Source organism: Rhipicephalus microplus, chromosome 6, assembly GCF_043290135.1.
Source record: "Rhipicephalus microplus isolate Deutch F79 chromosome 6, USDA_Rmic, whole genome shotgun sequence".
In the NCBI taxonomy this organism is placed as follows: Eukaryota; Metazoa; Arthropoda; class Arachnida; order Ixodida; family Ixodidae; genus Rhipicephalus; species Rhipicephalus microplus.
Genome location: NC_134705.1, coordinates 160,036,646 through 160,061,476, shown reverse-complemented (window position 1 = coordinate 160,061,476; position 24,831 = coordinate 160,036,646). Strand labels below are relative to the sequence as shown.

At 45.3% G+C, this 24,831-nt stretch overlaps 1 protein-coding gene across 1 annotated transcript in view; it reads left to right on the top strand.

Annotated features, from left to right (window-relative positions):
- The first annotated feature begins 3,922 nt into the window (after positions 1-3,922).
- Positions 3,923-24,831, top strand: part of LOC119167236 (glycogen phosphorylase) — a 48,000-nt gene continuing 27,091 nt past the window's right edge. Inside the window, exons 1-5 of the mRNA XM_037418682.2 lie at positions 3,923-4,367; positions 16,029-16,130; positions 19,426-19,608; positions 21,916-22,047; positions 24,454-24,565. Of these exons, the coding sequence (XP_037274579.2) occupies positions 4,125-4,367; positions 16,029-16,130; positions 19,426-19,608; positions 21,916-22,047; positions 24,454-24,565 (772 nt within the window). The 5' untranslated portion in view covers positions 3,923-4,124. The remainder of the gene's footprint in view (positions 4,368-16,028; positions 16,131-19,425; positions 19,609-21,915; positions 22,048-24,453; positions 24,566-24,831) is intronic.

Genomic DNA, 24,831 nt, shown 5'->3' with positions numbered 1-24,831 from the left:
GTGTCGGGCTAGTTGGTATTGCGTGATTGAAAGGCGGCGCTTCACTGGGACAAGAAAAAGTTAGAGATGACACACGTTACGAAGTGGACACGACAAACGCAGACTATCAACTGAGTTTATCGAAGAAAAAATTGGCCCCGTATCTGCATGTTACACCGCAAATGTCGCAGAAAGACGGTAGTCCTGCGTCTGAAGAGAGTGAACAAAACGTTTATATGATGTTCTGTGCCATAAAATCGGTGAATGGTATTCTGGAGGCGCCGCGTTAGAGTGCCTCGAGTGTGCAGCGGAGGCGAACGAGCGCATCAAGTCACGTCACACGTGAGACATGAGCGCTATCTGGCAGTTATCCTGGAAAAAGGGGCGCGCGCCGTGCGCGCCCGTTTCTGGGGTGATAAGGTGTAGAACGCAAGGCGACGGGTAGGTGCCACCACCATCGCGTCTTAGCAAAGCGTTGGAAACACTCACATTTTCGTGCAAGCGTTGCATGGCCAGCGCAGTGTTATAGAGGCTGCGATCCTTAAAATTACTTATGTATGCCTTTTCTAGTAAAAAAGTACAAATACATAATATTGACGTTTTGTTATGGTGCTTCAGATATGCGCAATAATTGCTTTTTAATTGACAATAGCACAAGTATGAACACTGAACCTTGAGCAGCATTGTTGGGTGCAGTGGATGGGGTCGGCCGTTTGGAGTATCGGTTGGTCACTTTGGTGCCGTTTAAAGTACCGTTAGGGGTGGATAAACAGACAGACCAAAATTTTTGCGTGGAAGGTCCCCAAGAAAGACTATCGTCTTTAAAAAGACATGAAGGAAAGAGAAATCCAGGAAAGGGAATGGGGGCGGGACCGACAATCTTGCTAAACGGACTTCTGATGCTATAGGTTGGGTGATTACGCCGCCCCTGCTTCATATCTTGTGCAGACCAGTCAAGGACGTCGGAAATCCATACCTGTTTTTTCCTTTGCCCCCCCCCCTCTTTTTTTTTCTTTGTGCTACCTTCTCAGAATTTGAATTTCCTCACTTTGTAATTTCTATCCCTCTCACAGTTTGAGTTTCCGTAACTTTGTATTTTCTGACAAATTATATGTCATGTCCTATGCGAATTAGTTAAGTGACTAAACGATGTTTTCTTTGTACCTGCGTTATTATTTCGCACCAGTTTAGCATCGTCATGCAACGTTCCTGAATAAAACAGCTATCTAAAAAATAAAACATTTATATATAGACTTTACAGGTGCGCAACAGGTACCACGCTTCCCCGAAGAACGAATAATGGCGTAGTGGGTGCATGCAAGTGTACTCGTAGTAGTTACCCGCAACAGTGTTTAAAAAAGCCTCTAGGCCACACTCTTCCAGATAGATGGGATTGCTGCGCGTTCCGCGTCGGACGGGTGTTTTTTTATTATTATTATTAAACTAATAATAAACTAATAGTGAACGTATGTAAACTAATAATTCTTCAATTTTTCCAGACGACCGATTAGTTCTAAATTTCTAAATTATAAATTTCCCCCTTTATATTTACCGCCGGTCTCGTCCTGACTTGGTGGCGCCGTCTGGTGTTTTTTCCAGAACTACTTGCAATATGGCGACAGCAGAACCGCCACCTTAAAGTGGCTACAGAATTCTAGCCACCCCTTCCCCGTATAGTGGGTAAGAGCCAGAATTCAAGGGTCCAAGCAAGCAAGCAAACACAAGGCTGGAGAGTTGCGTTCGAGAGGCCACTTTCCCGAGACTAGAGCGATGTCGTTTTTAGTCGCCGGAATTCCAAGAAGGAGGCAGCTCAACCGTCTCCTCTCACTACTTCGCCATTTCAGTGCGGCGTGCTTTGACAGGAACGGGTGACGGCCCTTGAACTTCAGTTCAGAGAGTACCCGTTCAACCATGTCTGTATAGGCACCCGGCAATGCAGTTTACGAGATCTGATGGTAGCGCCAGAACACACAGCCTAGCGGGTAGGCGTAGCAAAACCGAACTTGCACGTGCATATCATTTTCTTTTTTAGTTGTGAGCAAGCGGTCACGGCTGATTGTGTAAGCGCCCAGGAAGCGTTCTTTGCAAACGTGCCAAAAAGGGCACTGACACTTCAGCGTGTCACTGTGTTGAGCGAGCGTCCCATTTTCCTAGTTTCCCTGGCGGTCGGTACCAACAATGCTGAGGCGGCCCAAAGAGCTTCGTTGCGCCCTCTGGTTCACTGTCGGGTGCCTATACCGGCGTGGTCGGACGCCGCAGATGCACGTGTCCTGCATTTCATCGCCGATAAATTTCTTACGACCGTCTGCGGATTCCATCCCAGCTACGTACGTTCGCATCTCGACGGAGGCGAAATTCTAGCGACCCCACGTGACGTGATGTGCGATGACAATGCGCGTGGTAAAGAATACCAGATAATCAAAATTTCCGAAGCTACGGCGAGCCTCGTTTTTGTCGCCTAAATCCACAGATATTATTTCACACGACCGCCCACTTTCCTGTGACGGCCAGTTGTATGGGAACGCGACACTTTTCTTGACACGTTGGTTGGCCATTAACTCGATTATCTAACGTCAATGCGCAGAAGAAACGAGTGACAGATGGCCTGGAGTGCACTTTATTAAAAAGCGAAACTGAAATCACCATTTTCCGAGGTTGAGTAATAATAATTATTATTATATCTGGAGCTTCAAGTCCCGAAACAACGATGCGATTATGAGCACATCGTAGAACTTGGAGGGCTTCGGAAGTTTTGACGATATCTGGTGTTATCGTGCACTGAAGTCACACAGCACACTAGTATCCAGAATGTCGCCTTCATCCAAATGCGACCTCCATGACCAGATCGAACTCTCGACTCAGTGGCCATGCAGCGTAACTTCTACCCGCCATGGCGGACCAGAGATTTAGTAATGCATGGCAGCAAATTTTCTCATGGCGGTATATTTCGGCAATCACGGAGGCCGAAGCAGCCCTCAGAGCCAGAGTGCGTAGGCATCCATTTTTTTTTTTCTGGGAAGGAGGGTACAGACCCGGTATGCCACCTCCTGGCTACGCCACTGATCAGAGCTAACCAATGGCGAATTTCGGCAACGTCCAGAGCAGTATCTACAGGAAGCTATTTTGGACATTTGATCGTTCAGTGCTGTTGAGCCTTGCTGATAGTGCTAATGTGCTCAGTTAGTGCTAGCTGAAGTATATGAAAAAGCGAGCATTTTTGGCCCGCGTGTGTTGTGATCGTTTTAATTTTTTGTCATGTTCACGCGAAGCGCGTTTCACGCCAAGCGTGTCCCGGTTTCTTTAGTTCATTCAATTACTTGACGCTCGAAACTTCACGAAGATACCTCACAAAGATGCTTCACGGAGAAGCCTTCTCCCCTCCGGTACAAGGAGCTTAGCCGCGTTGCCAGAATAGGTAGGCAGAAATTTGCTCCTTTTTTTTTTTCCCTTTCCTTCAAGAACCACGCATTCATTCATGTTCGCGATATGTAGGAATTGGACAAGCTCATACGAGGCAGAAGCAGCTTTATTTATTGAAATAATGCATCGAAATGCGTCGAAGTGTTTAAATGTTGCAAAGATATGCCGTTTCAATGTTGTGATATGACCACTTTACTGAAGAACTGCAGAAAGAGTGGCATTGCAAATTTAAGTTTCGCGCGTTGGGCACACCGTTCGATAGTAGCGCCTTATGAAGCCGTCATCGCAAAAGTGACCCCCCATAAAATTTCAAACTGTACGGAGTTTCCTATGATAATTGTAGGTGTTGTACGGCTTGCTTCGATGACTGGACACTACCCTATTGTAAAACATTACAGCCGAGTCGAGCTGTAATTTTATGAAAACCGAAACAAATGGGAGGAGCCAGCCAACGCGAAAACACACAAGCCGGAGCGCCACAGAAAACCCGCGCGGCGCGTCGGAAAAACAGCGGCGGGTCCTGTCGTCGCTCTCGTCAGTCTGCGACTGCGCGACCTTCGGGCGTAGGGAAGGGTCGCGAAAAGCTGCCGCTTTTCGTTCGCGCTCGTAGCACTGCGATCAGCTGATCAGCGCCGTCGCGAAAAACACCGCAGCGCTGTCCCGTCCAGACAAAAAGAGAGAACTTTATTGAAGTGTTCAGCGAGGTGAAGCTAGCGACAAACCCAATGTCGTGCCCTATGAGTGACCATGATCGGCGAAAGCAGATCAGTGTCCGAGGCATCGCTCAGGTCGAAAACGTTGTCAACCTGAAGAAGGCATTCAACCGGCACGTCCACTACACCTTGGTCAAGGATCGTAATGTGGCTACCCCGAGGGACTACTTCTTTGCTTTGGCCTACACCGTCAAAGACCATCTTGTCGGTCGATGGATCCGTACTCAGCAACACTACTACGAAAAGGACCCGAAGGTACGTAAACACCGCCTCTTCCAGTCAAGTTCTCTCGTTTTCCGCATTCCGTCGGTTGTTTTCATAACCCCTATTGGTAGCAACCACATATTTCTTTTGTACTTTGCACTGTAGCGTGTTTTGCAAGACTGAGTCGGTATAAACTGAACTGCACGCAATTAATGCCTCAAGTTGTCAGCGCGCTGCGGTGCTCGGAAGAAAAGGAGTGGCCACGAGCTAGGAGCGGGTTTCTGTGTCCGGTATTCGGGTCGTTTTGTTTTCTCTGTACGGCGCGGTGCACGTACGAGCGGCTCCCGTTCCTATGCCATGAATATTTTCGCTAAAGTGGTCGATACGTCGGCTTGCTCGCTACGGCACAAACCGGATAGGCCGTGCGCGTAAATACATCTACTTTACCCGACCAGCTGGGCACTCAAAAGCTAGCGCGCCGCAGTGCGCAAGAAATTAGGTTCGCTGCACGTAATGATTAATGCGTCGTCTGCATTTGATTGGCGTACCAGCCCGCTCTCTCGTGCTCCACATTTTTTTCTGTTAGCGTTGTTTTCTGAGCTGCATTAGACAGAGAAAAAAAAAGAAACGCTTGGAGGGAACGTAATAAGGGTGTTTCGTGTCGGTCGCTGAATCGAAGCAAAACAAGCCGCTCCCGACGCAGGATGCACGCTGTGTTTTTCCGTTCCGGAGGAAATCCTTGCTGCTCCGCAATGCGCTCGGTAGCCTAGCAAAGCTGTGCCGTTCAATGGCGTCTTTCAGCACTCTGCAGCGGTAGCCGTGTTTAAATGCCGCCCGGTCGATGTTGTGAGCTTCGTACGTGCAAACGTGTTAACAGAATAGAAAGAGAAGCGCAGCGCGGCTTTCGACGGGTGACGCCCCCACCTGTGCGTACAGGAGAAATTTCGTATTTAACGCGCCAAGACGAGGCGTGTCGATAAGATTACGTGGGCTCTGACGTTGGTGTATTTCGCGTGTGCCCTACTTTTCCCTTTCCACGCCGGTTTAATGAAGCGAACATCTCGTTATCAGTGGGCGCTGTTTTGATTTTGACAGACGATGTTCGTTGCTGCTGCTAAGCGCGCCTTGTAATGTCGTGAAACTGTGGTGGACGCGGTATATAGTAGCTAGGCATCGATACGACTTGAATGCGCATGGATTAGCGGCGTGTCGCTTTTGACCTCTGCATGACCTAGACTATTTTGGCGCGCGCGTTGCTCCGGAGGGTAACTCGAAAAGATATTGACGTTTCCGTGAGGAGACGTGACTTGTAAACGCCTTTTCGAACACGAAGTCTCCCGTAGTGCGGTGCACGAAACTTTTAACGGCCGGATTTTGGACGTGTTCGGCAAATCGCACTACGTCGTGCCGAAGATGATTGCGTGACACGTAAACATAAATCTTCTTCGCTGGCATCACCCTGATTCGAATCAATGCTACTTTCTATATCGTCGACCAAGGTAACCTATTCTTACACCGTGGCCAAGGCCGACAGATTGCGCTACGGGTTGCGTAAAGTCGCTTTTCCCTCCGTGCTTGCGTGCTGCGCACGGAAGACGGCGTAACGCCAAAGTGCGTTCACTGAGAGTAAGTTATTAGAACAGCGCGGCAGATAAAGCACACGCATGCACACACACGCTCAGCGTAATGCACTTTTGTTTGTTTCCGTGGTAAGGTGTTCTGTGGCGGTAACAGCCTAGTTATTTACGTTTGAACTTTCAGTTCCCAAAAGTGCAAATAGGTGATAACATCCTTCCTGAAATGTATATAATCTCTCAATTGGGTGGCAACAACTGTTCATTTTTTAACCGTCAACAATCTTATGTATTATTTACCTTCACTCATCCAGTCCGTTATACTCAGTTGGGTATAATACATTAGACGTAATTGAAATGCCCCGTGCAGTACCGTAATGCTCATCAGTGTGTCGGCATAAATGACAATTAACTAATTGCATATAAGCTTCTGTTGTTTTTTTTCATTCATACACTTGTTATACAAATTTGTGATATCAATAGCGAGTGGGAAAGCTTTCAAATGGTTTAGTTTCTATTATCTTATGTTGAAAAGTTTCCATAAGTGTATCAAAAGTGTGCTTATTAGTTTTTAATTTCCGAATGATTGGCCTTGTACAGCAAGCCCACGTTTCGTGTTGTTTTCCCCCGTTGTTCACTTTCATCGCTGGATGCGTCCACGCCAACAACAACGACGAAAAAGAATAACTCCAGCTGCCCCGAAGGCTCGTACCATATACGCCAAAGTCGTAGTTTAGGTAGTTTAGCTTTTTTTTTGTTTATCGGCCTCAGCATTTGTCACGAAGCCAACTTCCTGCCTGCCTCCGAGGGCATTCTTTTTGGCGGCCAGCCTCTTATCTGGCCGTAGCTGCGATGTGTGTTTGTCGCTCTAACATCGGACCACTCCATAGTGGTGTCGTGACAGGCGCGTCTCCGCCGTGGTGTGGTCTTTCTTTAGTATCTGGCCTCGTGCCCACTTACAGCACTATAGCTTGCACGCGGTGTTGCTGAACTTTCTCCGACCCCTCTCGCCTGACTGTTCGATTCTGTTGTGGTCTGTTTGATGAAGCGAATAATTGTTCCACCTTGGTTATTGTTCCTTGCACTGACAGTTTGATTTTATTTATTGATCGCCATACCGGCTTGACAACAGCGACTATGGGAACTTCTACGTATGCTTGAGCCAGAGAACACCTCGCCGATTGAGCAAATGTGCCGCGAAAAAAAAAAAAAAAAGTCGTGTGCGAGGCTAGTATCCGCACGTGCTTAGAACTCACCGGCGCTTCCGCAGGAGTGACACTGACAAGAGGTGCAGCAGTTTTGGCGCGAAATTCTAGAAATGAAAATTCAAAACTCCCAGTTATCTTCCCATATAACAGTCATTAGTAACGCGATCAACAATAGTATTCTCAGATCAGTGGCGTAGCCTTGGAGTGACATAACGGACCCGTGCACCCTCGATCCCCCCGATTTTCGAAAGACGTTAGTCTTTATATGGGGATACTTGAATGGAAAAAATTTTTGTTCTGTCTGCCTGTCTTTCTGTTCGTCTGTTTGTCACGCGAAACGGCTCAATTACCGCCACATTAAAAAGCAAATATTGCCCATGTCTGAGGCACAATATCAAAACGTCTATAGTTTGCGGTGTGTTTCACTAGAAAAGGTATACATAAATAATTCTAAGAACTGTAGCGTTTTTTTTTAATCTGTGCTCACAATATATGCACGAAAAGGCGTTTCCTAAGCTTTGCTAAGATACGGTGCTGCCAACTACCTTTGAAGATAAATTTTCAAAATGCGGCTTCCACGATTGTGTGCGCACGCAGTGCACACTATTAACTCGCTATGACGGAGGCCATCCTTTCGTTTTCTGAGATTACCGCCGTATGGTGCTCATGTCTACGCAGCGCCTCCAGAATCCCATTCACCGATTATCTCGCGCAAACTACCAAATGAATGTTTTATTCACTCTCTCCGGGCGAACGACATTTGCAGTAAAACATGCAGATACGGTCCAAGTTTTTTTTTTTTTTTTTTTGTAAAGCATACAGAGCACAACTTGACACTCGACCGTATCCGTCTGCCCCCACTTCAGATCAAGGTGGAGCCCATCCGCCCCCTAGAAAAATATTTTTTTCGTACGTTAGCTGCCTCAGATAATGTATTGTCCGCTCTAAAGCGATTTACACTTTGGTGTCCCTTTGAGATGGCAAGAATGGATATTTCTGAACCTTGAGCTTAGTTCAGACGAGGAGCAGGGTGTGCGGTCCCGGACAAGCGTGCGCCCGATTCTTTGCCACCGGTCGACGGCTTCGTGCGGTGTCTATTTGGGACTAACACTTGGCACAGACAAGAGCACTTTCTCGAGGTCGGTCTGTTGATGAAGTCGTGAGGTGAGGGCCAGCCATGAGCGGAATGTTCAAAGCGAAAAAAAAAAAAAGCGAAAGCCTGAATGGGCTTTTGTCAGTAGGATGCCACTCAAGGCCGCTGCAGGAAGAGCGGTGGCGATAACAGCCATTTTATGTAGCTGCCGCATTGGTCGGTCTATGACAGTTTCGTAGTAGCTTGTCAGTGAAGTGGCGAGAAAGTTCTTCACAGTGAAAGCTGTTATGAGGTCACAATGGCCTATTTTAGTGGCATAGTTGTCCGCCGCCACCTCAGTCTAGAGCGCGACTTGAGCCCATTCTCTGTGTTGGACAGTGGAGTGTTGTTACACCGCAAAGCCAACCTGGTGCTTGAAACTCATTCGCAAGAAGACCCGCCGCATTGGGACAATTAAAACTGGCACTGATCACGAATGTTCACACTAAAGCGAGACATTTCGCCGCCAGCATAGGAGCTAGCCTCGTTCGTGGTGGAAAAATCAAGGCGCAAACAACCAGGTTACATATCTTTTACGAGCTGTCTTCGTGACCCCTAAACGACCTCTTAAAAAGCGCGTTATTCTCTCCCGGCGTTCCCAGTCTTTGCGGCACAATTCGTGACGCCATCAGATTGTTCATGAGACGTCAGAAGGAATTCAGCTCCCCATTGGCCGTACCATGCTTTGCCATGCTGTCGCTTGCCCATTCTGCCTTGTTTCGCACGACTATCGTGCGCGATAAACAGATTTCGCTTCGTTTTGTGCGTTTGCGATTGCGTAAGCTGAGATAGCAGCGTGCAGTCGAAAAGCGCAAAATCGATCATTACTGGCTCAATGCCAGCACGTGTTTTTATAAAGAAATAAATTGCGAGAATGCGATAGCGCTTGTAGGGAGGGTAGAGAAGGCGAAAAAAAAAAAAGCTATGCACCATCTCCCCCAAGGGAACCCTCATGGAATGCGAAGCAGCAGCGGCGCGCATGGCGTTGACCCGGTTGAAACGAGCGTCGACGCGTGTACTGGAAGCACGGTTTGAAGTGAAACTCGGTGTAGCGTTTACACGAGTAAACGTTTGTTTGAAACGCAAGGACACGGGAGGCGGTATGCGTTGAAGACGCTTCTCGGCTTCCTTGGCTCGCGTCTCGTCGGTGTTACCCGCGCGCCGTCTGTATTCGCAAACGCGATAGATGTTCTTGACTCGCACTTTGTCAGTGTTGCTGGTCTTCCACTGCCGATGCTTGCGTTCGGCTTCCCTGTCTCGCGCCTCGTCGGTGTTGACGTCGCCATTCGCGAACGCGATCGGGTTCGCTAACCCTCGTAACGCCGGCAACAGCCGGGAGAGGTACGCGCACACTAGTGGGAAGCATGCCGCGCGACGGCGACCCGCTCATCGGCGCGATCGTGCGGCAAGCAGCGTCGACACGCTGTCCACATTGTCGGCGCCGCGAGCGTGGCCGCGAGATTCTCGAGGCGTGCGCTCCTGCGGCCCGCGGCTTCTTCTCGCCGACAGATGGAGAGAGGTGGCGCGGGTGAGATAATGGCCACATGGGGAGTGGGCTGGAGCATTGCGAGCGGTGCAGAGGGTGAAGCGATAGTGCTGACACGCGGCGAGCGTGCGGAAGGCGAGGAAGAGAGACGCCACCCAACGCCGACTAAATTTCAAGGCCGAAAGGCTGCCGCAGTGACGTCAGCGGGTGGGGGCCCAGTTACGCCGACGCGGCGGAAAGCCTGTGTTTCGTTAACGTTTTAGGAGAACCAACACTCCCGCTCTCGCAGCTGCTGCGGCTAGATAGGGCCGAATAAAAGATGTGGGAAAAAGTCTTACTGAGCATGCTCAGTTGGGCAACTGGGCCCCCAACCTCTGACGTCACTGCGGCAGCTTTTTGGCCTTGAAAATTTAGTCGGCGTTGCGCCACCGCGCACTGCTAAGAGGGCGTGAGCTACTTGGCACCGCTCCAACACCTGCAGCGAGGGGAGTGGTGCAGACAGAGGGACAGCGTTACACAGGCTAGTCCAAGAGCTGCTTGGCATCGCAGTTCCGTTCGATGAAACCTCGTTTTGTACATCCTACTAAGGGGCGTAGGCAAAAATTTTTTCAGGGGAGGGGGGGGGGGGGCACGAGCTTGGTGTGCCACCTCCTGGCTGCATGTTCTGCTCGAGTCTTAGCTGAAAGTTGCCTATTTCGCCAGCGTAACTTTCACCAGTCTGCGCACGGTACACTGTAGACAACGCTTGGATTTTTTTCTTTCCCAGTTTGTCATTCACGTTAAAGGGCCACTCACCAGGCCCCATACCAAATTTTAGTTGGACAGTGGAAGCTGTTGGGTGTCCTCCGATGAGGAACATTTTGCCACAAACATTTTTTTGAATTGGTAGGCAGAGGAAAGTAGTTCTTTTTTTTTTTTTTTGAAGTGGCACGAAACAAGGATGAGAGGAGGCGAGCTCAAAACCCTTGCCGCTCCTCTGCGTACGTAGCCTTCGCAAGCCAAATCTCTTCCCTACCTTCTCCGGCATCCGACCAAGAGAACCAGCATTATTGTTGACCAGCATTATTTTTGGTCTACTGCCTGTTTCTGCAGGATGATTTGCAAACACTGGCTTAGACGCGGTAGAATAGATGAGCACAATGAGTGCGCAAACGCGTAGGAGTGTTCTATGGCTGTCGTCTGCTCGATGCGCTGACTGCGGGGACACAAACGCATGTGAAACGCCAGCACAGTAGCCCCGCATCTCGTTGCAATTCACGGAAAAAAAACACGCTCACATTCGCATTATTTATCTAGATATTTATTAATCTCTTCAAGCAACAAATATATAAACTATGCATGTCGTGTTAAATAATTTTCCCCATGTCACGTGCGACTGTGCACAACGTCAGAGCACATTTTTCTACGTAGAGGACCAACGTCACTGCATTGTCGTGTACGTAGGTCCATTCACACACGCACGTCGTGCCCTCATTCTCTGGCGCGCGCTCGCAAAAGGAAGGGGGATCAGTGTTCATCTTGAAATTCGACCAATTTCCGCTGCGCGTAGTGTTCCAAATTTCGGCAGACGTGATCATGAACGCCTTGTCTACACATTGCACTTGTCAGCTCAAAATTGTCAAACTTGGTGAGTGGCCATTTAACAAAACGCCTGGATTTTTTTTTCTTTGCCAGCTTGTCATTCACGTTAACGAAAAAATGCTTCAACTTGTTCGAGTACACGACCACTACCTGAGCATCATAGATGCAAAGAACACGCGCTGGGTGCTCGCTGACCTCAGAAACATACCGAAGGGGAGACTGCTCTCTACAGTCACCTAAGACAGGGGTGGAAATCTGCATCATACAAGGCATTCAATCAACATCGCCCCTTCCCCCCTCCTTTCACTGAGACCCAAAATGGTCATAGTTAAGTGCAAAGGCGAGGTATTGGGGTAAAAATATCATAGCCATATTCACAAATGGAAATATGTGAGAGGAGCTTGCTAGGAGGCGCACGAGGCACTTGAGACCATTTCTGTAATAAGGCTTGTTAACGAGCCAGTGCATATTATGTATACGTGGAGGGCAGTGTTGTCGGGCACGTTTCGCGGCCGGCACTGCACAGTGTTGGCCACGTCGATCTGCATGTTAACCACCTGCTTCTCTATGCCATACTGGCTGCTGCCGTGTGTTGGGTGCTATACACTCATAAATGGCAGATGTGCAGCTATCAGGCGCTCTACAACGGGGTTGATACATGCAGGTGAGGGGGTTTGGGAAAATATCGGTACTTGTGCGTAGCACTCATCGTAGGAATTTGTCACGTGCTGCCATGCCTACGAAGTGATGAGAACGAAGTGGACGTAGTCACGAGGAGGCGAGCACGCAGGGCATCGAAAACTGACGGCCTTGGGTGGCCGCGCGCCATCTAGTGAGCATTGTTGGAATCGCCGCGGAGAGGCGACTAGAGTGGCGGCCTTGAGCGGCAACCAGAGAAGTGTACACTGGCTGCACTAATGTACATGCCGGCGGCCCGCCTGACAATGCACGAGCATAAGAAGCTTGCCAAGCAAACTGCTAAAACTTGAGCTTGTTGCATGGGTTCCTGTTTTCCTTCTTCTCTCATATACCCGCACTGTTTTTTTATACGATGAATGTAGGGGGGGAGTGGTGCTTTTTCTGTGAACTAGCTTGTGCTTGAAAGGAAACCACTGCGAAGTTTGAACACACCCAGCTTTCAAATATCATTTGATGCTGTATGAAATGGAAGACAGTCTGCCTCTAGTTGTTGCTGGCTTCGATTCCCAACCATAGATGTATCTAAAGGGGAGAGCGGTGACTGTATATGGAAAACAATAACATATAATATATTACTTGTTCTGCGATCTTTTAATGCACAATTAAGATATGTAATTTATTTCTTCGTTTTGTCATTTCAACTGTAGCTTTTCGATTTATACCTTAAAGAAAAGCACAAGAAACGACAGGACATGCAAAAGACAAGACTAACAGCACAGTGTCTTGCATGTCTTGTGATTTCCTTTGTTGTTTCTTGAAGAATGTGAAGCCATGCAACAAGCCCAACTATCCGTTCTTTTGAAATTCGTTTCTCAGTTTAGCCTGTCTCAATTAACTGCACTGGAAGAACCGCAAGCTCAGTAGTCCAGTTTAAAGTATGTTCGACTCATTTCTAGAGTGCCCTTCGACAACGAATAGTGCACAGGTTCTTCAGTCTTCTCCTATTTTTGACACACCAAAGATAGCTCGTTTTTAGGTGACATTTCATGTCTGAAGGACGCAAAAAAAAACCCTCTTCGAGCCTTGTAAAAGAGTCATGACTTTGCTTTTCAGAGTGTCGTTTCAAACTTTTGTTTTCTATCCTGTGTAAGTGCTTGCCGAGAGCTTTCATGTGTGTAAACTAGAACCGTTTTTGGCCGAGCTGCCTGGAGAGACAAGCGACGGTGTTAGGAACTATGCCAGGAAAATGACAGCTAACCGAGTTTTGCGCGTCCGTTGGCTTGAGCACCCTTTACTTCCTGGCCGCAGTGCGGAAGAGAGTTGGGATGCACCTTATTTTTTTGTAACAGTAGCTGCTCTGAGATCACTCCTTCTGCTTACTCCAGCGCTTCAACAATATCAAATGCCTTGATAGAAGTGTATAAAGAAAATTCAGGAGCTCTTCCCTTCTTGGGAAAATGGGGGCAAGTGAAGTTTGATGTGCCCGACTTACTTCTTTTTTTTTTTTCTTTCTATCTCATTGTTCAGTGCTCACTCTTTACTGTTTCCTTCTTTCGTATTGGGAATTGAACCTTCATCCATTTCATTAGCAGCACAACATTCATGTCTAGGCAACAACGAAATTCGTCCACACAAAATGGCAAGCGACCTTGATAAAAAGTGAGATTGCCGTATCAGAAACGAGCGATTGCAGACAAACACAATATAGACATACACACAATGATTTAATGCCACCACTAAAATTTGTAGTTATGAAAGCTTCAATTAAAGACATGCTGTGTATTTGGACTTGCTTCAACCACTTCATAAGCAGTGTACGCATTCGTATATGTTGTTGGGCCTATAAAATCTGCAGGCGTGAAGTCCAAACAGAGTGATCAATTCACAGAATCGGAATAGTTTACAAAAAACTTGCAACATAAGCTAGGAAATAAGAAAAAAACTGTCACAGGCACTGCAGAAATACTTGACAGCTGTTTCTAATCTGCTGCTGTTTCCAAAGGGGAAGCAAAGGGTGAAGAAAAGGTTTGGCACTTCTTGGGAAAATGGCCGCAAGAGACTTGATGACGTGGGGGCAAATATGATGAGAGAGCCAGTGCTAGTTTAACATAAAATTTATAAAAGGGTGGGTACAATAACCTCTAAGAGTGCATTGCAACAGCCACTAGCAGGTTGTTAGTTACGCGTAAACTGTAACACTATTCTTTGGACTTCGTTTTGCTAGCTGTGACTAAGGGATGCTGAAACAAGAACAGACATTAAGTTTCATTCAAATTCAGCCTGCATCATACTGTATTATACTTGTTTAACTTGTCCTGTCACTCGCATTGTTAAAAACATCGTAGACTTAACGGAGATTGCCATGCCTGACCGTACGTTCGTCGGGCTGCCATTTACAGGAGCGGCGAAATAACCTTTCAAGTTTGTCTTAATGCTTGTACCCAACTCGCAACTTGAATCCACGTGGACAATGTTGCATCGAAAATTGCAATTCTTGGTGAAATTTCAACATTGAAAGACTGTAATAAAAATACATATATCTATTTTCAATTTATAATGGCTTGCTAAAATGTATAGGAAACATCCTGTTCCCTAAACCATCTTGTATTGAAGTGTCTAGCTCCTTGTAAATAATGGTGGATTTAATGCATTCATCCATAGCCCATAATTTTGCAGCTGAAGGGGTTAGACATTGGCTTTTCATTAATAGCAGCTGATGGCTTTTACTTGACTACGGTAGAGAGAAGTACCAGGGTTATATGTAGTAGTAGTAGTAATTTTGTTGATGATGATGATGATAATAATAATCCTCTAATGCAGGGATTTACCTTATGAGTTTGAATAAAAACAAGAAACGGTTACGAGAAGGTCTCGCACATTTTACAGTTCGCAACATTAAGCATTAGGCACTTATAGTAACTATAACTTGGGAGCAGAAAAACTTTTCAAGGTGTTTTATTCGGACTTGGGTTCCACAAACCCAGTGAAGTTCGCAAGACTCCAGCTGCAGACAAAATATAAATAAGAGTGACAAATCATCATGCTTGAATAAGGAATGTAAATTGTCGGTGTTAGCTGAAGTCGTGATCTGCAGCTTACCCATGAACACACATCACGGTGAAGGGACATAAATGAGGACAGTGGCAGAATGCCAAAGGAGGGATGGGAAAGTAGACAAAGAAATCCCAGTATTTCTCTCCCCTTTGCCGCTACCAGAAAGCACCATTGCCAGAATGTTTTTTTTTAATCTTGATTATGCATCGCTGTGCACACCTACAAATGTTTACTCGAAACGATGCTGCACAAAATGGCATAGTGTAAATAGATAGATAGATTAAAAAACTTTGAACGTTGAAGATTCCTCTCGCCCTAGTCCTGAAATTAAGTACCCCACTAGCCATCAGCCATGTCATGCTGATTACGCTCAATTACTTGTCAAAAACTGTGCAAAGCATTCATCACTGCCTCAACTTACCCCAAACTGCAGTATTTCTTGCTTTAATAGACAACCTTGAGGTAGCGTTACATCAGCCTAGACCACAGGCCAGTATACTTGCTTGCAAGACTGCATTCTCTAATTTTTCGAGAATGCTCAAGAGAGAGTCCTACTGGGTCACATTAAATCTGGTCTTTCTGAAATGAACAGATATCGCACCACCACTCCTTTTACAGAGACTACTTGCTTTGTTCTGGTATTGTTGTGACAAAATGCAGTTGAAATTTGTTAAGGATGAAATGGAGATATACTGCATCAAAAGTTGTGACTATACTGAGTATAGCACAGGATTTCAATACCCTTGTTCAGTACTTGGTAAACATTTGGCTCATTTCTGTGAAGTTTTAATAAGTTATACCCAAAAATTACTTATTAAAACTTGGTGGTTATAAGCTGACAGTCGATCATGAGGCGTCATTTACAGCTGGATACATTCATTTAATTTACTCAATCAACACTTGTTAGTCCAACTCGCATGCACGTGCACACACGTTCGCACACACACATAGTTTGTTTTAGCATGCAACATTCATTAGTCTGATTTGTCTTTGTGCATAACTCTTAATGATTGATGTGGTGTTTGCACTGCTTTTCAGAGGGTGTACTACCTCTCCCTGGAATACTACATGGGCCGTTCTCTCACCAACACTATGGTAAACCTGGGCCTCCAGAATGCCTGCGATGAGGCTCTCTATCAGGTAGGTGAAAAAACTTGCCTACAGCTTTTTTTTTCCATGGCATCGAACAAACTGGCCTTGTGAAAAGTTAAGAATAATTAATTGATTAAAGCTGTAGTTTGCCTCTTCAACACATTAATCTTTACGCACTGGCACAGTTTATAACGAGCACGTCACAAACATCACTGTGCATTTGCGTGTCTGGGTTATCTCGTTAATGACATATGATCGTCTAGTGAGGGAATCGAAACGCTATAGTTGCAATGTAAAAACTCTTTCTGTATTGGATGGATTCGGGGCAACAAGAGCAAAGCGGCACTTCTGCGTGCACAGCATATGCACAGAATTTTCAACGTCGCCTGAGAAGTAATTAATGGAATATTCATAAATAAAAATCTATTTCTCGAAGACTAACGTATCAGTATATGTGTTTAGTGCTCGGCTTCAGCATCTCTTTGAATTCTCGTTTAATGTCCAGTAATCGAGAACACGCTTTAGCCTCAGTGAGACAAGTCAAGTCATTCGTGTACATCAGCGCGTGCCGGGTGCTTTTCTTTTGTTTTTGTTTGCACGCTTCTTACCTTCAAGGTTGCTGCTCATTGGCCTTGTTGATAAGGGATGCACAGGAGAGCCTCTCCTAGAAAAAACTGATAACAGCCAGGACCTTGTACACTCTGAAGGCATAAACAGGCCCTTATGCTGGTTTTCTTTTGGCTTGACAGCGTGGCACACTTTGGAAATCGGGCTGACAACATTCAGGGACTTCCAGATAAGCTTTCTGGAAAGGGACTTTCCGCAAGGGCACGCTACGTGTCGCTCCATATGCAAAGTGGGGCTAAGATTGATGACCTCCTGCTGCTAGAGAGGCGACGGCAGTTAACGTAATCTTGTTTATCAACGTGCGCACTGACTTAGCAGACACCACGGTGTCATTAAGATGAAGCAGTTTGACTAGGTGAATGTTTCGAGGAATTTCATTACGCATGCATTCAAAAAAGTTCTTGAGTGTGCGAGGTTGATGGGAATGAGACGCTTAAGTGCCTACGTCATCATCAGAATCGTCATCTGCCTGACAACGCCCAATGCAGGGCAAAGGCCTCTCCCGGGCCATGATCCACCAATGAACCCGGTCTTGTGCTGTCTGCTGCCACATTATACTTGCGAACTTTTTCATCTCATCAGCCCACCGAACTTTTTCTCCTCGTGCACCTGCGATCTCTGTGGATCCAGTCAGTTACCCTTAATAACCAGCGGTTATCATGCCTACGTGCCCAGCCCATGTCCATTTTTTCTTCTTGATTTCAACTACGACATCCTTAACACCGGTTCGTTCCCTGACCCACTTATACTCTCTTCTTGTCTCTTAAGGTTGCACCTAGCGTCCCTCATAATCATACGGTGGTTTTGGGACGTTAAACCCCACATATCAATTAAGGTTGCACCTATCACTTTTCTTTGCATCGCTCACTGTGTTGTCCTCAATTAAGGCTGAACCCTCTTTGTAAGCCACCACGTTTCTGCTTGGTAGGTAATACTTAAAATAAGATGCATATTAAACTTCTCTTCGAGGTAGCAGGTAATAGTAGACCAGTATTTATTAAGACAAAAGCCTTAGATGCCTCATCAGACTTGAAAAGTGACCGTCGGTGTCATCATGAGTGATGCGAAAGATCACTATTGCGTGAAAACATCAGATTGCCAAAATTTGTGATGTCGTAGTGATGTTACAGTGACATCACATGACGTTATAGCTTGTTTAAACTACTCTCTATGCCCAATGGTGTTACAGATAGGAGTAGTTAACAAGTTTTCTGTACAATGTTATGTCAACCAGTTCAATGATGAATTATCTGGGTAGATGGTGACTGATTCCAAATGTAATCTCATTCAAATGCTGTCTTGGGCAGGAATAAATGTACAAAAAATTTGGCACGGCAACTTTATTCTTGCAGCTGGAGTTGAGATCGAATTGCAGTGGTGCCCCGCCGAATGGTCTAGTGGCTTAGGTACTCGGCTGCTGACCCGCAGGTTGCGGGATCGAATCCCGGCTGTGGCGGCTTCATTTACGATGGAGGTGGAAATGTTGTAGGCCCGTGTGCTCAGATTTGGGTGCACGTTAAAGAACCCCAGGTGGTCGAAATTTCCGGAGCCCTCCACTACGGCGTCTCATAATCATATGGTGGTTTTGGGACGTTAAACCCTACAAATCAATTATTCTCTGCCTCTTCTCCTCTTATTTTCACTAGCTGAGCTCACACCAATGCCGCAGTGCCGATCTTGCTTCCTTACAAGAGATTCAAGACGCAAGAAAATCTCGTGAAGAGACGCTGCACTGTGTGTTTATATTTTCTGTCCTTGTACGGTCTGCAGTAGTATTCTATGGTGCCATATCGACAGTCGCTCATTGCAATACTACTATCACTTTATTGGTATATACCATAGGTCAGCCTTTTTTTTTTTTATAAAAGTCTTCTATGATGGGCTGTTAGCCCACGTTTGTGATTAATGAAACTTGATCTATCCTCGTGATCAAATCTATCAAATCTGGCGAGCTTATAGTTCCTATCCTGCCCATCGTTCTTCAAGCAGTGCCGACCACACTGTTGCGTTACGTATCTATATAGGCATCTAATTTATTTGGCTCAAAATCTAAAAAACTGCATTATAATAAGTTTTGGTAGATCATTGTGAATGCTGCCAAATACAGTTGCAATGTGGCCATCATAGCTGCACAGAATGATGCCCTCGACCAAGATACACGGTCAACAGATACAGTTGGGTGCATGAAAATGGCATCATTCCCATGATTGTGATGTTCTTTGTCATTTTGATGCCAACCCTTGAAGTAGAGATCTCGAAGGTTATGCTTTTACTAGCAAGAGTTCTTCACTTTATTATTTTTGTGCGCGCTTGTTGTAAATAAAAGTGTGTAATGTTTTAATTTTTCAGTTCCTCAAAAAAAATGTGGGTTGAACTGCATCAGAATAATTTTCATTTCTGTTGGAGCTCAATGTATAGATCTTGGAAATGGAAAGAGGCAACCACTCGTTTTTCGCACAAAGCCACGAGGAAACCCATACAGACTTCATAGAAAACAAAAGTTCTTACTTGCCCAATAATTCACCCTGGTTTTGGGTTGAACCTGGGAATAGTGCCTTTCTCAGGGAGTTGCGCTACAAATTGAGATCATCAGATAGACCTCAACGTTCGTTTGTGCTCGGCTTTTTTTATTTAGGTAAGTGTGGTAGTAGGATTCGTGAACACCTTGGGGTCAAGATTAGACCACAAGTTTAGGAATTCCCTGTCGACCTTACAGATGGGTTTGGACATTGAAGAACTGGAGGAGCTCGAGGAGGACGCTGGTCTGGGCAACGGCGGCCTTGGTCGTCTGGCGGCTTGTTTCCTTGACTCCATGGCCACCCTGGGCATGGCGGCCTACGGATACGGCATCCGCTACGAGTACGGTATCTTCACCCAAAAGATCACCAATGGAGAACAGGTAGGTGCCCTGTGACCCCAGTGAGCAGAGCTCAGTTGAGGCTTGTGTAGGAATGGTTTACCGGGCGCATTGGTTGGTGGTGTAGATATGGGAAAATTGCAATGGGCGGCACATGTCCTTCCGTGGCGGTCATTTTGTCTTTATAGAAGCAGATTTTATTTTATAAAAATTATAATACCTTGAAACAAAATTAAAAAATGAGCACTGCTGCCCTGCTCGTGTGTTCAACTGAGACTTTTCAGAGACTGGTTGAATGGCAGCGGAAAATCTAAGAGGGTCGTACAAAGCTGGCATGAAGAGGAAGGGGTACCCAACGACTAAAGTGTTAACGGGCGTTAAAAAAGGTTGAATGTGATATACTTAACTGTCTAGCAATTCAAGAAAAATATTTGAAAGATAAACTTCGGCACCTGCATGGCACGTCCCTCTCATACCGACTCTCCCCTCATGATTCATGAAATCGGTTCAGTGCGCTTTCAAACTTGGGCGTAATGATGCCACTGGACAGAGATTCGTGTAGCACACAAAGCACCACTTCTAGTATTGTTTATTTAGAAAAGAACGCAGCATACACACATCACTGACAGATCAATCAGAGTCTCGTTCAAGCACAACTTCTTTTAGTGATAATGGTTCACCCTGGTTTTGGGTTGAACCTGGGAATAGTGCCTTTCTCAGGGAGTTGCGCTACAAATTGAGCTCATCAGATAGACCTCAACCTTCGTTTGTGCTCGGCTTTTTTTATTTAGGTAAGTGTTTATTTAGGTAAACTATAGCCTTTTAGTGATAATGAAACAGATGCCATACTAAAGCACTGCCTGCTTTGGCGATTCTCTTAGCTCAACCAACAGTTATTCTCACCCATTCGTTGGCTGTTGACAACAGAGCAGGTGCAAAAATTTGGTTTACGCTCGCATTGGCAGTATACAGAGCTGGAGCATTTCGTATGTGCTTTCGATTAGGCTTACGCTCATGCCACTTTCTTGGTTTGAAGTGACATTAAAGTACTGGTAAGCGGTAATTAGTACCAAATAATTTTGAACCAAATTTGAATTGTAGCAGTTTTTCGATAGCAGTGGTATGCAGGGTATTAGTAAAATATGCCACGTTTTGAAACTTTGCCATATTTTGCCCGTATTATCCTCATGACATGCATTTGAACTTTGGAAAAATAATTAATCGGGTTGATGATAATGTGAGCACTGACTGAACTTTAAAGTGTGGCTTCACTGCATTGTAGATTTTTCCTGAATTAGTTTAAGAGCATAATGGTCACAAGTAGCATGGCAGTGATTTTGTTAGGTGGATCAAATGGGTCAAAACACACTTATTAGTTGATTTTGAATGCTTTTAGGAATTTTTAACTTGTCAAAATGAATTTAAATACTATAATATTCTTGTGAATATCTACTCATGCATACTTTTGATGGTACCCGTGCCACTGGTGGGTACATAATGTAGATATGTAAAGTGCCATGAAAAACACCGACGAAAAAATTCGGGGCAGAGCAGTCTCTGACTGGCAATATTGCTTTGTTGTTGTTTTTTCACATGCTCATATTGTCACGTGGTCGTGACATAGACGAAAGCGGCAGTCGGTTTGCTCAACATTAAAATTTTTATTCGGCAAACTTGTGCCCGCTCACAGGTGGACTCTAGCCTTAGCCAACGTCATGACCACACGACAATATGCACGTGTGAGAAAACAAAGTCGACTTGCCAATCTGTGACTGCGCTGTTCGTGTTTTTCATGAACCCACTCGGGCACAAGCTCGCCTCACATAAGAGTTGGGCGCACGCACGCTCAAGCAGGCTGAATATATCCCTAATGTGACTATTTGTGCCCACTTGGGCACAATATGTTGCTTGAGCAGCACCCCCACACTTTGGTCAGAAGGATGCAGTTGTCTCTGTCGAGATCTATAGACTGTCATATATTTGTATAGCTCGTACCTTTGTATGCGTTGCTCGATTCACATTGAGGCAACAGACGGCGCGATAACTACTTCGTCCACTGGAGTGGCTGTGCACCCTTAAACCAAAGTCTGAATGGATTAATCAATGAAATTTATTTCATAATCAATTTACAGATAGCAAGCACTTTTTGGACTCATAAATAACCAAAGGCTAGTTGAAGGTCTGAAGCAGTATTCTGCCAGATCATACCACAAAGGAATGAGCTGGTAGCTTTATTTTGTATGACATTTCAATTCATTGCTATAGCATTCATCGCTTTGCACTTGCAGTGAAACTTTGACATTTCGTTGGTCGGGTCGGAGCTGATGCGCTTGTGTATTTGCATTGCAGACTGAAGTTCCAGATGACTGGCTTCGCTTTGGCAACCCGTGGGAGAAGGCTCGGCCGGAGTACATGATTCCCGTCAACTTCTACGGTCGTGTTGAGAAGACTGACAAGGGCTACAAGTGGGTCGATTCACAGGTCAGTGGTAGCACGTGGTAGACTGGAGGACGTGGTAAAATTGGTGTTACTGCAAGCTCGCAGCGCTGAAATATCTGGGGATAACTTATGCCTGGGACATCTGCAAAACGCTTGACAACTTTTCAACAACTTGTATGTGCCATAAGATTGCACATAATTTGACCGCTTTAATTGTTCATGGCAGGAACTGGGTTATGTTTCTGGTGCAAAGGGTGTGCATATTTGGGAACTTGTGCGTAGGCTTGTCGGAAGCTCTCAAATTTTTTCGTTTTGAAATCATCCTCAATAATTCTAAGCCAACAACATAAATTTTTTTACTAATCTCGATAATCGAGTCACTAGTCGCTACTAGTCACTGGTCGCTACTAGAATCACTTCAGCTATGCTTCATCTGTAATCGGACTTTCTCAAATGCAACACTTTTCTTTTAAATTGGCCCAATGTTTGCCATAAATTGGGTTTTGCATATCACTGTGTACTCAATATCAAACACATTTGTTTCACTTAATTAAGGCTACCTCCAATGCTGTTAATTAACAAAGCTATAGTGAATTGACAGAAGTGTGTGGGTATGTTTAAAAAAAGTGGCATGTATACGGATATAAGATATAGCTTCAATATATGGTAATTACAATATGTTGACTGAGAATATAATCCCATAAATTAAAGATACTACAGTAATGGGTTTTACTGTCATAAGGCTTCTACTGGCTAAGATTCTGCACACACATTCACAACCCGTTGCTGTGCTTTTTTTATTCATTGCACACATTTTGTGTGCTCAAGTAGTGCTTGAAAACGGTAAGCGCTGATGATATTTAAAATGTCTCAAACATCCTAAAGGGGCCCTCTAACACTTTTCAACCCCCCATTTTTTTACTCGTGGACTACATAGACTGACGCACGGACAAATTAGTGCAGCAAGAACGGCAGCGATAGCGGCACGCAGTACGAAGTTATTCAATTTAAAAAGATCAAAATACAAGAAAAAAATGCCTACCCTCAACTCGAATTTCGCGGGGTGACATGACCACATTTCACTCTCTGCTGTGACCTTGCAGGGGGCTTCCAGTGACATGGGCTGGAAGTTCTTACGTAGAGGAAGCTCGTACACCATTGTTGCCTGTTCAGTCAAATGCGTTTATGACGCTGTTGCTATAGCAACAGGCAACATGGTGCCTGACCATGCCGTTTTGTTTACGCGGTCGAACAGCTGGGTGAGGCTGGTATAAATGAACTTCCCCGACTTGTCATAACTCGAGCAGGTCCTTTTGCTTCGGAGCAAGGCTTTACACGTCCTGTGATAGGCTGCGCTCATCGTCGTCATTTCCGCCCGTGTAGTTCTAGCGAGCTCCACTTTGCGCTGGCGTGGTCGGCAGCAATGAGGGGACCTTATTGCATGATTAAAATACTGAATGATTTCATATCGGTGCTTGGACTTATGCTAAAATTATCCCTGGCCATCGGTCTACGCAAAACACATAAAAAAAAAATGGGTGCTTCAAAAGTGTTGGAGGGCCCCTTTAAGACAGCTCTATTTAACGCAGGCTGCAAATCTGAAGATGCTTGGTGCATTTTTTATTAAAATGGACCTATTTCATCTTGGTACTAGTATTTCATCATGTATCGAGCAGGTTCACGTAATTGTTTTTTGTGTTTTTTTTTCTTCACATTTTGTATTTTGATGTACTGCTAACTATGCACTTTCAAGTATAGTTCAGATGCGATCTTGGTTGTTCCCATGCTAGTGCTCGTACTATAGTATTTTGCGCACCTTGTCTGCACTTTGGAAGCCTGACGAAGTTCGCTGAACTACAAATTTTCATGTTCTGTGGCGGCCCATTTTTTTAATTCTTGGAGCACAGAAAAGCTTCAGCCTTTATACTGTGTAGATTGAAGCCACAAAAGCAGTTTCTATGGAGGTCTTTCTTTTGCGATTGACACGTATCGTATCATCAGTGCGGCCAACAGCAGAAAATTAAATCCTGTAGTAGTACATAACAAGCACCGTTTATTTGAGAGTACATATGTGGCATGAGCCTTCTCTTATTCAAGTATTCTTGTCTCCGAGGCCAAATTGTTCACACCGTTTTGCCACGTCGGCAAAATCGCACCGCGTCCATTTTCTCGATACAGGAACATTGTACTAACAGAGTTAATCGTTTCACCAAAAATTATACTTCCTGTCTTTTGTTCGTGGACAAAATTTGCCAGAACTTAACTATATATACAGATACGCTGTGCAAAGAACAAGCAAAACTAAGCTTTCAGTCACTGGAATTTCTACCTGAATGGAGTGTGCCATTTAATGCAGTCTGGTTCTGTTCAAAGAGGCGTCTGGAATGTAACGGTGAAACGTGCCTAACTTTCCTTTTTCAACGTACAAGTATGCCCAACTTCTTTCAGGTTGTCTTTGCAATGCCCTACGACAACCCCATTCCTGGATTCCGCAACAACGTCGTCAACACCATGAGGCTCTGGTCTTGCAAGTCTCCCATAAACTTCAACCTTCGCTTCTGTAAGTGTCGCCTGCTGGATAAGTTATAGTTTAGCGGTTTGTGGTATGGTTAACCCTGTCCTATATAACTAACTGAAACATTATGAAACTCTCAAAACAACGAAGTTCACCCTCCCCAACTTCGCGTTCTTAGGAACACAGCATACTTTTTTTCTTTAACCTCAGGATAACAACTGTGTTATCTTTGATTTCAATATAACAAAGCATCAGTGCTGCCCCAAGGGAGGACTGAGACAATAAATCGAAACTTCTGCTGGAACCAGATT